This window comes from Heterodontus francisci, chromosome 3 (genome assembly GCF_036365525.1).
Source record: "Heterodontus francisci isolate sHetFra1 chromosome 3, sHetFra1.hap1, whole genome shotgun sequence".
Taxonomy (NCBI): domain Eukaryota; kingdom Metazoa; phylum Chordata; class Chondrichthyes; order Heterodontiformes; family Heterodontidae; genus Heterodontus; species Heterodontus francisci.
In genome coordinates this window covers 132,607,162-132,620,119 of record NC_090373.1, presented here as the reverse complement: position 1 = coordinate 132,620,119, position 12,958 = coordinate 132,607,162, and the positions used below count along the sequence as shown (strand labels likewise).

Below are 12,958 nucleotides of genomic sequence, written 5' to 3'. Positions count from 1 at the left end.
CCTGAGGGTAAGTTTGTATAGGATTTCTTTCAGGTTTCAGTTGACGATGAGGAATACTCCAGATTATTTATTTATCGTCACATCTGTCCTACTTCACTGTAGGCAGCTATTTTATACAGGCAATATTTCCTTGGTCTCACTAGCACAAGAATCCTTGCTTTCCCTGCTTCTGCATGGATTTCCATATGTGCTTGGAGACTGATACATTGGGCAGAATTTTGCTCTTAACAGGGAGGTCCTGCCACTGGGACTGAAAGTGGGAAGCGATCCTGCTTTGGCAGGCAACAGCCAAATAAGAGGCCACTGCTGGGGCCACTGTACAATTAAGAATGGCGGCCCAAGAGCTGCCAGGCCAATCAGAGGACTGGCAGCTCAGCAGCACGACTTAGTCAGTGCTGACCAGTGCTCCAGGGTGAGGGCACCTCACTGGCTGGATGCCCTTGAAGACAGGTAAGTTGGGTTGGGGGACTCCAGGGCCAGGCAGGCAGGTCCCAGCGATTGGGGGTGGGATCACTGCGTGCCAGCGGCACTGTTGCCACGAGGGCCCCTCCATGGGCCATGGAGTGCCCATAAAGAAGGCCCCCCCACTCCCACAGAACCCACAGGGAGGCCATCAGGTTTCACTGGGTGGTGACCCCACTCAGTGGTGGACCCTTCAGACATGGGCAAAATGTCCACGGAAGTGGGATGTGGCCCTTAATTGGCCACTTAAGTGGCTCAATTGACCTCCCAGCAGGCAATCGAGCCACCAACTTTCCTGCCACTGGAATATGGCATGGTAGTGGGAAGAGACGGGTTCACCTCCCAACACCTTCCCCTGCTATTTAGCTAGCCCGCCCCAAAGGGCCTGGAAAATTCAGCCCATCATATTTGTAATGGTATTTGTTTAACAGGTCCTTCTAATCCCTCTGTGAGGATTTCTATGTGGTCTTCACCTTTGTCCTGGGAGGGAGTTGCAGAAGGTTGGGGCGGATACAACCATACTGTGCCGGCACCTGAAGATGATGTCATTGTATTGCCAGGTATCTTATAGAATACTATATATCAAGCTTAACTGCACTCCAGAAAAAAAGTTACTAGCAATTAAAATACTTTCATTCAAAAAGATATTTTTTCATACTGAAATTTAAGTGAAAACATTTCTGTAAAAGGTATCACATAAGTGATTATATTCAGTCACTTAGCAGGGTTTTTAAAATTCAAATTACTGTTGATTGCATCATCCTTTAAGGGAAGGAAAACTAGTTTGTTTCAAAAACGTGTTTACTATTTCTCCAAAAACTTTAAAAAAAAGTTTATTTAATTTGGCTGTTTTCATTCAGCTTTCAAACTTCTATTGAACTGAATCAGCAAATAAAAGCAGGTATGGAATCCATATAGGGAAAATTATATACTGTTCAAATTCTGAAACTCACTAAGTTTTCTGTGAGTTTCTCATCCCAACATTTACACTAACATATGCATATTTTAATGAAATGTCCTCTGCAGAATTTTAAAACAAGTTGGAGGAAATATTAATTGCTGTTCTTCTTTCCGTTATGGAATTTTCTATGCAAATACAATTCAGATTTTAATAATCCTGCCGAGCAATTGAAGTACATTCTAAATGTAATCTTTTCTGTGATACTGTCATTTGTACCTACAATTAAATGTTGGTAAGTCCCAAACCTCAGACTTTATAAACAAATTTTTCTGCAGCACCTGTGGAAGAGCCTGTCACTCTAGAATTGGCCTTTATAGCCACTCCAGGCGCTGCTCCACACACCACTGACCACCTCTATTCGCTTACCCATTGTCTGTCGAGATAAGGAGGCCAAAGAAATAGATGTAAGAAATGCTGGAAAATATATAGCAAATCTTTCACAACTGATGAAGACACCCCACCTAAAAAGCAACTTTTTTTTCACTTTCAAATGTTGATTGGCCTATTATGTATTTACAGCATGCTCTTGCTATATTTCAGATTTACAGCAGTAAGAATCTTTCTTTTTGTCTGTATTTCAGTTAGCTTAGTGGGAATAAGCTACATGACCTTGTCCTCACCAATCTAGCTGTCACAGATGCATGTGTCCATGGGAACAGCAGCAGTGAGAGTTATTGTGAGTCTCGAGGCTGAAATAGCTGCATTTGACCCAGTCGTTGTACAGTTTTCTTTACATTGTGCTATTGGGCCAATATTGATTCTGAAACATGTGAAAGCCAGTTCAGACCAATACAGATTCAGATCATGCTATCAAAATGGCAACGTGATTACCTTGTGGAGCTATTTTATTCATCAGCAACAGTGGTTACGATCATACTGGCAAATGTTTACTGCTCAACTTGGTATTTTAATTATGCCTTGCATTTCTTCCCAGTGCTGGTTTCATCATTTCCACCAACTTTCATGATGGTTCAGGTCTGGTGAATATGACTCTTGAGTGGTCTTCAGTGGGAGTGGTAATAGACCTGATCTCTTACTAAAAAAGCAAATGCTGAAAATCTGAAATAAAAATTGAACATGCACAAGAGGGCCATGAGCAACATCTTAGATGGAGATCCTTCTTTATTCTGAATTGATCTAACTGATTGTTGCAAACTCCAGGAACTATTGGGGGTAATTCCTCAGTCCTGCATTCCATGGCCTGGAGATGGGACAACAATATCATCGCCCTGATTCTCTGACCTGTGCTCTCTGTGAGCTCAATTTCCTGCACAATTACCCCATTCATTATTCTCTACTCCTTGTAAGATATACAAAATTAGAGTTAGAAGCTAATTACAAAGCATAGACTTTTACATTCCCTCTCTGAATCTGATCTTAGCCTCCCATAACCCCAATATATCTGAAATTGCCCAATTGGTCAGATTCTCGTCCCTCAACTGCACTTACTAGGAAATAGAAAGAGAAAAAATTACAATACGAGCAATGAAAAGATTAGCTTCATCCAGTTTAAAAAAGAAATCCAACTCACATATTGAAGATTGAAAATCCTATTACCAGGGAAAACTCAATAAGGCATGGGTTGAATGTCATATAGAAGTTGATTGACAGCAGTCAAGCTTCTCTGTTCTTACCTTAATTTAAGTTTCAAAAACCAGGACTAAATGAAACTTAGACTATTGATGAAATGAATCCATTATCAATTGGACCACTAGGTGGGGGTATCTTGTCTTGAGTCAAAACTTGCACATGAAACCTGTTGACATATATTTAGTGATGGGCAGAAATGAACCTACCAAGATTCAGATATTCTATTAACTTCAACATTCCTCTCAAACAAAGAAACTTGAATTGAACGGGCCGGTTCATCCTCGTAAAGGTGTTTAGGTTCTTCCACAATAAAAATAGGTATTCACTGCGCTTTGAAATTTACCATTGCATAGTTGCACTCTATTCAGATATTCTTTTTCTTTCTACCAGTTTCCCCCTCCTCCATCACTAAGAAGGTTGACTCCTTGCGGGGGCATGGCTTAACTCCAGCTGGAAGGCTGGTCACCCACTTGTATCTCTTTCAAGTCGTCATTATTCATGTGTGAGCCACAGCAATGAGTGTACATAGGTTATTATTTTACCTCGAGGGGAATCACAGGCAAACTTGATTCTGTCCTCACACTCTTGTGTCTGTTGTGTTGTAGTGTAGCAAGGACGTTGTAGAGAATGTCTGAGTCAGGATAAGGTCAACGAATAACTCTCCTATTATTTACACAATACTATTTACACTCTCCTCAAGCCTCCTTAGCGAGCACCCCTTGTGCCGTCACTCATCCCTTCCAAAGCCCAGTACCAAGTGACTTTTACATCATCACCCTTACGGTGGGAGGGGTTGCTCACCCTATCTCCGGCATTAACCCTTACATGTCCTTATACTATAGTGCCCAACAGGGATTACTGGATAATGGTCAGGAGTGGGTGCCCTGATACCTTTACCCCTCCTTAACCTAGGCTGATTGTAAAATTCCTATGTTGTCCCAGTTCAGATCAGATGGTAATACTGACAAGAGATTACACTAGGGACCTTGCTGGTCTTATTGGCTCAGCTATTTGCTGCTTTAACCAGTTGAGCCATTCCCTTGATCACACTTTTTAGTTTAAGGTCATTCAGTATTTTAAACTGGCATGGAGGTGAATTTCCACAGGGATTCTTCTGATCAACTGCTGCAATGTCTATGGAAGAACGTGGAAACTTTAGAAGAATGGCCTTCAGGGTGTTTATGCTGTTTTTCCAAGGTTTCTATGACTCTTTTGCTGAGGTTACTCTGGGTGAGTGGGAGATTCAATGTGGAAATTTATTCCTGCGTGTGAATCTGCACAAATACACCGATGTGGTGTTTAAGGTTTGATTCCTGTTTTCACGTTGCCATACGGCTCTATAGAACAAAGAAAATTACAGCACAGGAACAGGCCCTTCGGCCCTCCAAGCCTACGCCGATCCAAATCCTCTATCTAAACCTGTCGCCTATTTTCTAAGGGTCTGTATCTCTTTACTTCCTGCCCATTCATGTATCTGTCTAGATACATCTTAAAAGACGCTATCGTGCCCGCGTCTACCACCTCTGCTGGCAATGCGTTCCATGCACCCACCACCCTCTGCATAAAGAAATTTCCACGCATATCCCCCCTAAACTTTTCCCCTTTCACTTTGAACTCGTGTCCCCTTGTAATTGAATCCCCCACTCTGGGGAAAAAGCTTCTTGCTATCCACTCTGTCTATACCTCTCATGATTTTGTACACCTCAATCAGGTCCCCCCTCAACCTCCGTCTTTCTAAGAAGCAGTATCCTTAGTATATCTTGACCAAGGTGGTCAGCAGCCTATCTGACTGTGAGAATATAGCCACGTCCAATCCTGACCTTGCCCGAACATCTTCATATGTGCACTTCCAGCGGAGCTTGCTGGACAGTAGAAGAAGAATAGAATAATAATTTGGGAGGTGGGGGTGGAACAGTGCACAAAATACATAAGGCGTAAGCTGTGTCAGGATGCTGCTAACTCATCTCATTTATTCTTATGAGGCCCAATGGCAACTTTAGTCCTTGTGCCTCTGGTTCTAGTATGTTGTCACTGCACACTGTTGGAATTACATGGGATTTAGAGCACTGAGGTATCTAGGCCCCTGAGAACCTTTTTTATTCTTCCATGGGTTTTGCTGGCAAGGCCAGCATTTGTTGCTCATCCCTCATTGCCCTTGATAACTGAGTGGCTTGCTAGACCAATTCAGAGGGCAGTTATGAGTCAACTATATTACTGTGGGTCTGGAGTCACATATAGACCAGACCAGGTGAGGACAGCAGATTTCCTTCCCTAAAGGACACTAGTGAACCAGATGGGTTTTATGACAGTTGATGATAGTTTCATGGCACCATTACTGAGACTAGATTTCAATTCCAGATTTTTATTAATTAATTGAATTTAAATTCCACCAGCTGCCGTGGTGGGATTTGAACCTGTGTCCCCAGGGCATTAGCCTGGATCTTTGGATTATTAGTTCAGTGACATTACAGCTACACCACCGTCCCCATCACGGTCTACCTCGTGGTACAATAAGGATTCCAGTGTCTCAATAGTGACATTTATTAGATCTTTTTCTAACTAAGTAACGATCTTCAATTCCTCAGGCAGAACAATCCTGGTGGATGTGGCTCTCCCACCTCTCAGAGGTCTTTATATCCTGGGAAAACTGGAATTTCCTATCAACAGTAGCAATGCCCTCTCCGTCCAATGTATTGTACTCTTGGGAGGTGAACTAATAATTGGTAAGTAAGCAAAGTTCAAGAGGAGTCAAATTGGATATAGATGGCTCATAAAGGCAGAATGGAAGTTTATTTCAATACTAACTAATGTAGCTATTCATCCACATTGCAACATCTTCATCTTGCTCACCTCTTTTGCCTTTAGTATGAAGAGTTACATTATAAACTTGCAATCCTATTTCAATCAGCAAAATTCTGCTTTTCAATATCAATAGTCTTTCAGTTGGTAGCTTTATTCAGAGGGGTAGAGTTCCTGCTAGATTTCGCTGGTCCTTACAACACCGTTCACCCAAAATCGGGCAAATCAGTGCAAAAGATTGAAGAATTCCAGGTGTAAATTATGTCCACAAAAAAGTTATGTCCAGTAGAAATCAAGATTCGGTGACCTTTTGCGTTGGTTTAAAAAAAACTTCACGCTGGTAGCTGGTCCAGCCCACCAAATTGGCCATGTCCCCAAATTGAATTAATCATCACAGTGAGTTTCTATGAATTGCACCGTTAGCAGGCTTTCAAGGAGGGTCTTAAAGATAAGTTGTTTTTTGGGTGTAAGAACATTAATAAGCACCTTTGGAAAGCTTTTAGATATTAGCAAACATTTAATTTACGAAGAAACTGACTAGTGTACATGAGTATAATTAGAAAATGATTCTGTATAGTTCTTTAAAGTCATTTTCAGTTATTTTAAAATCAAGTTACTCACAGATGGTGGACGAGACGCTCTGATTAAAAATGCTTTTTTTTTGTCGTAAACCCATTTTCAGCAGTAGTAATAAAACGCCACCAATTTATTACCTTACATATATCTAGTGATATTTTTTAATGCAAGAAAACATGAAATAAACAATTACGTTTTAAAATGCTGCCCAACTACACTGGTTTGTGGAAGATTTTGCCTTCGATATGCAAATGAGTTTGATCGGAAGCTTGAACAAAATGTACAATTCAGCCAACTACTGCAATTTTAAGTATAATTTGTGCCCGGATTGCCAGTTGTGCCCAAAGAAGAAACTTTACATCATTAATTTTTGCCATCTTTATTTTTTTTTGAAGTAACTATAATTTACTTTATTTAAACAGGGAACTCTCAGAATGCACTGCAAGATAATCAGAAGGTGCAGATTAAACTCAAGACCTCTGCTACTGTTGGTTGTAATCGCCTAGATGGAATTGATGTAGAAGCTGGAACTATAGGTACTACGTACTTATTGTAAAAATAATGCTAGCAGGAAGTGTTACATCTGTAGTGATTTATAATTCGATGTTTTCTGACGAATGTGGGGTAACATATCACTTCTTTTTCTCAACATTTAGCTTTGATTTGATTCTTGTTGAAACGCAACACAAGAAAATATTAAGTTGGGAGATGGGTTCACATTGTATATTGTTTCTAATTGATCATTGATGATCTCAATTCATAAAGATACAAAATAATGAAGAAATGGGAATGAAAATGTAACTAACACTGGCATGCTAGAAATTCTGTTCTGAAATGGAAAGGGGAGAAGTCTTGAATTTAAAAATGCATCATGCTTTTAGTATCTTTGGGGAAATTGAAAAAAAAAATGAAATAAATGGCTGAATGACCCTCATCTTGACTCACTAGAAAAGAATAATTAATTGACCAACATGCTTTTCCTGCCTTGTGACCATGTCATGTTGTTGTTGTACTGTCACATGTGTCACATCACCTTCATCTACAATGAATCAGATCAACTTTTGTTCTTTTTGAAACAGTGTCTGATTATATCCACAGCATAAACAGGATATGTATTAGAGAGTCACTGAATATGATATTTATCTTATCAAACATGGGGCAAAATCAAGCAGTGAGGCCTCCTGTTGTCTTCCTGCTCAAGCTCCATTTCTCTTTCCTTGAACCCACTGGGACCGCTAACCGGCTGCACCTTCACTGACTACTGCATCTAAAGGCCAGCAGGGGAGAGGATGGGCAGGACCTGGCTTTCTGCCCCATCTTTCTCTTGTCCATCCCTCCTACCACCACTCCTCAGAAAAAGTTGATGATATTACAAATTGGTTTGCTAATGATGTTGGATACTTGGGGAAAAAATGTTTGTTATTACTCAGCTGACGAGAGTTCTGTGCTGAGAAATCTGTGGGTCTTTCATAACTGATCCTGGAAAACCAGCAGTGTGAGGGGATCGTTGAGGCAATGTGACTGAGACTATAGGGCAGAATTTAATGTGGCCATTAAAAGCGGGAATGGTGATGTGAAGGGATGGAGAATAGCATCGGAGCTGTCTGCCCTGAAATCCAACACTCTGATGTTGGCTCTGGATTTTGTCAGCAGCGGGAAAGCTATTTTAAATTGCTGAACTGCTCTTTTAAATGCATTCTTGATTGTGTGAATGGCGGACGGCACTCTCATGCCTTTGTGTTCGCATTCGTTAAACTTGGTGGCAGTGAGGTGAAAGGCCATTTTGCCATGATGGGGAAGCAGTCCTGAGCATTTCTACATAGGGGATTTGGAGGCCATTGTTGGACTTTGTTGCTGTGGGCTCTGCAAGGGGATTCAGGGTTTCAGGGAGTCTGCAAGGAGGTTCGGGGTCTCGGGGACTCTGCAAGGGGGTTTGGGGTCTCGGGCACTCTGCAAGGGATTCGGGGTCTCAGGGACTCTGCAAGGGGGTTCGGGGTCTCGGGGACTCTGCAAGGGGTTCGGGGTCTCAGGGACTCTGCAAGGGGGTTTGGGTTCTTGGGCTTAACAAGGGTTCAGTATGGGTGTGGTGGGGCACTGAAAGGGTTCAGTGTGTGTTGTGGGGGACTGTTCAAGTGTTTAGTGTGGGTGTGGTGGGCTACACTGGGTTACCAAAGAGCTGTGTGATGTGGTTGTTTGCTCAAACTGCTAGAAAAGAGGGGGGTGGGGGGGTGGTGGTGCCATCAGCAAGGTTGGGCTCTGAGGTCCATCCGGGACTCTGCTGAGAGGATTGTCAAAAGCTCAGTGGCTTCCCGGCTCAGTAGGTTCAGCTCTTCATTGATAGCAATCTGCAGGCCTCTACAGGTCACATTGCATGGGCCTCATACACCCTGTATTTTGGATCCTCATGACATGATGCGCTGCCTCTGATGGGGGAGGGCCAATACACAGCTGCAACTGTCTGTGAAACTCAGTGATGAGAGCAAGGGCAGCCTGCCAGGCCAAGAAGAGCCCATGTTCAGCAGAGAGTGTACTGGACTTGGATCAGCTACCTCCAAGTGTCCGAGTACCATTGTCAGCAAAGACTATCGCTTTCCAGGGAGGCCATCACTGACTTATGCGCCTTGTTGCAGGATGAGTTGCGAGCTATAAGATTTGGGGGTCATGCCATGCCAGTGGCCCTGAATATCACCATGGCCCTAAACTAGCATCTGGATCTTTCCTGGGATCCACCAGGGACCTGTATGGGGTCTCTCAGGCAGCAGGCCACTGCTGCATCAAGGAGGTGACCAATGCCCTATTCAAGAGGGCCGGTGACTATGTGCACTACCGGACTGATCCTGACTCTCAGGCAGAGAGGGCCATTGGACTCGGAGCCATCGCTGGATTTCCCCAGGTGCAAGGTGTGATAGATTGAATGCTTGTGGCCATCAAGGCTCCCATGGATCAGCCAGTCACCTTCATCAACAGGAAGGGCTTCCATTCAATCAATGTTCAACTGGTCTGTGACCACCAAAAGTGTTTCCTACGGGTGTGTGCCCGCTTCCCAGGAAGAAGCCACCATGCTTACATACTTAGTCCCAGGTGCTACAGCTTTTCAGGATCCCTGCTCAACTTCAGGGATGGATTCTTGGGGACAAGGACCACCCATTGAAGACACGGCTACTGACACCTGTGAGGAACCCTCGCAATGCAGCAGAGGAGAGGTACAACAATTGCCACGGTTCCACTCGAGTGACCATCAAACAAGCCATTGGGCCGCTACAGATGAGATTCTGCTGCCTCCATCAATCTCCTCAGTGAGGGTCTCGCATGTTGTGGTGGTTTGCTGTGCTCTGCACAATCTAGCACTGCAGAGGGGGAGGTCCTATGTGAATATGAGGTGCCTGAGCAGCATGCATTCACCGACAAGGAGGATGCAGAGGAAGGAGAGGGGCAAGCACCAATGGATGTGAAGACACAGTGCTGGAGGTCAGGCAGGTTGAGAGACACGCAAAGAAGGCAAGAGACAAACTCATAGTTAGCCATTTACAGCCACCCTGATGTCCACTCACTGAGAATGTAATAAAGTCTCACCTTCAGGCATGAATTCTGTCACCTCCTTTCCATTTGTGCTTCCTGACATGCGACCCGTTGCAATGTGAGCTAGTGCCCATGGGAGAGCATATGTTAATGAGGGCTGTGGTCATATTGGCACTGCACTAAGGGGGAAGTCAGCAGCTCACAATTAAGGCATAATGGAACATAGCATTCAAACTATGATGGCTAATGATTTGTTACAAAAACACTTTTAATTGATGACAACATTACATATTATCTACACCCGTGAGTCCCAAAGTGTGAATAGGTCGTTTTCTTAAAATGTTTGCGAGTGCTCCTATGTGGTGTGAACCCTGTGACAGCAGCTGGGCTGGAAGCAGGCTGCTGATCAGGCCGCCCCTTGGCCTGGGATCACTTTAATGGGCATCCTCTGGCTGCCGGAGGTCTGGAAGTCCCCAGCTACCTGAGGAGAGTCCTGCACTGGTGCAGGTCTATCCTCAGGCATCGCGGCTGTTGGAGCTGAGCTCACTGGCGGAGGGGCTGAGGAGCTGGTGTCCACACACAGCGAGCCATAAGGGGAGGCTCACGTGGCCCTCACTGCTCACCAGAGAAGGATGAGGAGCAGGAGAAATCTCCAGGCTCCTGGTTATTCTCTTGTCTTGCCGCTGCTGCATTGAGCTCATGGCCAAGGCGATGATGTGCAGGTCTGCGCACATTTGTGGGATCTGGCTCTCCATGTGGGTCGCCAACCTCTCGCTGGAGGAAACCATGCGCTCACATGCCTGAGACATGGCAGCACTCATGGCATAGATGGACTCCTCTGGCCGCTCCGTCATACATTGCTTTATCTCTCTCAGCAACTCCAGCATTCCCTGTGCTGTTGACATCAGAGTCTTGTCATCAGCCTGGAGCTCAGCATGGACCTGGCTACCCACAGTCCTCCGACTGTCAGAGGCCTCGACTATCTCAGCCTCAGCCAACTGCTCGGTTGTATTGTGTTGCTCTCACCAGCTTGTGACCCTGAATATACAGCCACGTGGTTACCCACTAATGTGAAAGTGTCTGCGCTGGTGGAAGGTGCAGGAGAGTCATGGGACGGTGCATCCTTTGAGTAGTCGTCCTCCTCAGAGGTGGTCGGCTGTCCCCCTCTGGCTGTGGTCCCCTGCGCATGATGGCCTGCATGAGAGAACACAAATGTGTGTGGGTTAGGCTGTGCAGATCTCATCATGTCAACCATGTGTGATGTGGTTCTCCATAATTAATGAATATTTCGATAGAGGCCAATCCTCAGTCTCTCGCATAGGTACTCAAATCTCCCCATCCAAGATTGCATGGCTGCCTTGGAACCCCGCTAGTTCCAAGGCCTCTTCCTCGGTGATGATGGGAGGAGGCAGATCAGGGACTCCGCAGCCAGTCCAGGCTGTCTCCCTCCCATTGTGGGCCTTCTTGTCCTGCAATAGGAAGGATGGAGATAGTAGAAATTGGCAGAGAGATCAACATGACATTTTGGCTAGTGTCCGAGCCTCGTCCCCTACTGGGGGACCTGATATCTCTCATGCTGACACACCCTGTCAGGGGAGTTAGTGAGGGTGAGCTATGCAGGATGGTTTTCTGTGGCTGAGATACAGCCATGCATCTATCAAGATGAGGTCCTAACTTCGCCCCTCTGTGATTGCTGAAATCATGCCACTCTCCCCATCATGCGTATCATACCACATTGTCACATGCAATATCCAAAAAGGTGAGTGGTATGGAGCACCCCCTTTACCAGAATACGAGAGGTCATTGACCATCTTCCTGCACTGGACTCATTGGGTGACTCCATGGCTGCTGACCTCCTCTGCGATCTCCACCCAGATTTACTTGTGGGAGGATGTCTTCTTGCCATCATTGGGGAAGAGAACCTCCTGCATTTCCCTGGCAGCCTGTAGTGGAATCTTCAGGGAGGCATACAGAACCATGGGGCCACCCTTTGTCTTGCCTTGGCCATCCTGTGCTGCCCTCCTTGGGGGGTGGAGGGTTACAGGAACCAGTCACGATTAGTTTAAAGCTCCTCCAAGTGGACAATGACTCTAAGGCATCAGTAAATGCAGGGCTGGAAGGCTTTTCAATCAGGCGCCTGCACCTGCACCACAGTCATCTGACGCCATAATCGGTGATTCTCATCCCACCCCTGTCGTGTGATGGGGCGGGGGGGTGTGGGGCCCAGTTCTCCAGTATGCAAAATGACCACCTGCCATGTGGTTGCAATGGGGTGGCCACCCATGTGACAGATGGGAAGGTGCCCATTTCCAGGCTGGCGGTGGAATAATTAAATTATAATAATAATTAACTAGTGTGCAATGCGACGACTCCGTAATGTTCAAATGATGTTGCAATTATACAAATCAGATTGTAACTGTGGATTTGTTTGCCAAATACATTTCCATGAAGGTAATCCACTTTAGTGAGAAGAGTGGATATTCAGCATGACTACTGTCAACTCATCTGTACTTTGTACTCTTACAGCTGATTGTCCTTGACATTAGTTCTGCTATTATCATGATGACCACTTCTTTTGCTTCTCCCTTTTTACATTTTTTACTTCAGGTGTTACTCTTATTAATTTCTGACCTGTATCAGGATATATGTATGTCTGCATGAGTGTACAAGACTATTTTGCATGTGCACAAGTCCTTTGGTGTGCATGTACAAAATGTTGGAGCTTTTGCACAACAAAAAGAAATTATCAAAATATGCAATGTTGTGTCTGTTTGGAGGAATTGACAACCAGAATAAGTGACAGTAAAATTACTAAATAAGTTTAAAAAATTGGCAGGAAGAGAGCATGTTTTCGGAAGGTTCTATTCCACTGTGATATGTGAAAACATTTATATTATAATGAATATTTAATAGAAGCAGAATGAATGAAACTCATCGAAAAGGTAGTTTCATTTATTTAATTTTACGAAATTTGCAATATTAATCATTGCAACCAAGAATCACAAAGGCATACTTAAATTTTGATTATCCTTTTAACGATAGCTGAGGTAG

At 44.4% G+C, this 12,958-nt stretch overlaps 1 protein-coding gene across 11 annotated transcripts in view; it reads left to right on the top strand.

Annotated features, from left to right (window-relative positions):
* LOC137360749 (fibrocystin-like) overlaps positions 1 to 12,958 on the top strand; it is a 604,145-nt gene that overhangs the window by 394,314 nt on the left and 196,873 nt on the right. For all 11 annotated transcript variants that reach the window (XM_068026018.1, XM_068026015.1, XM_068026020.1 and 8 more), the window contains 3 exons: positions 894 to 1,022; positions 5,599 to 5,736; positions 6,811 to 6,924. In XM_068026018.1, the coding sequence (XP_067882119.1) occupies positions 894 to 1,022; positions 5,599 to 5,736; positions 6,811 to 6,924 (381 nt within the window). The remainder of the gene's footprint in view (positions 1 to 893; positions 1,023 to 5,598; positions 5,737 to 6,810; positions 6,925 to 12,958) is intronic.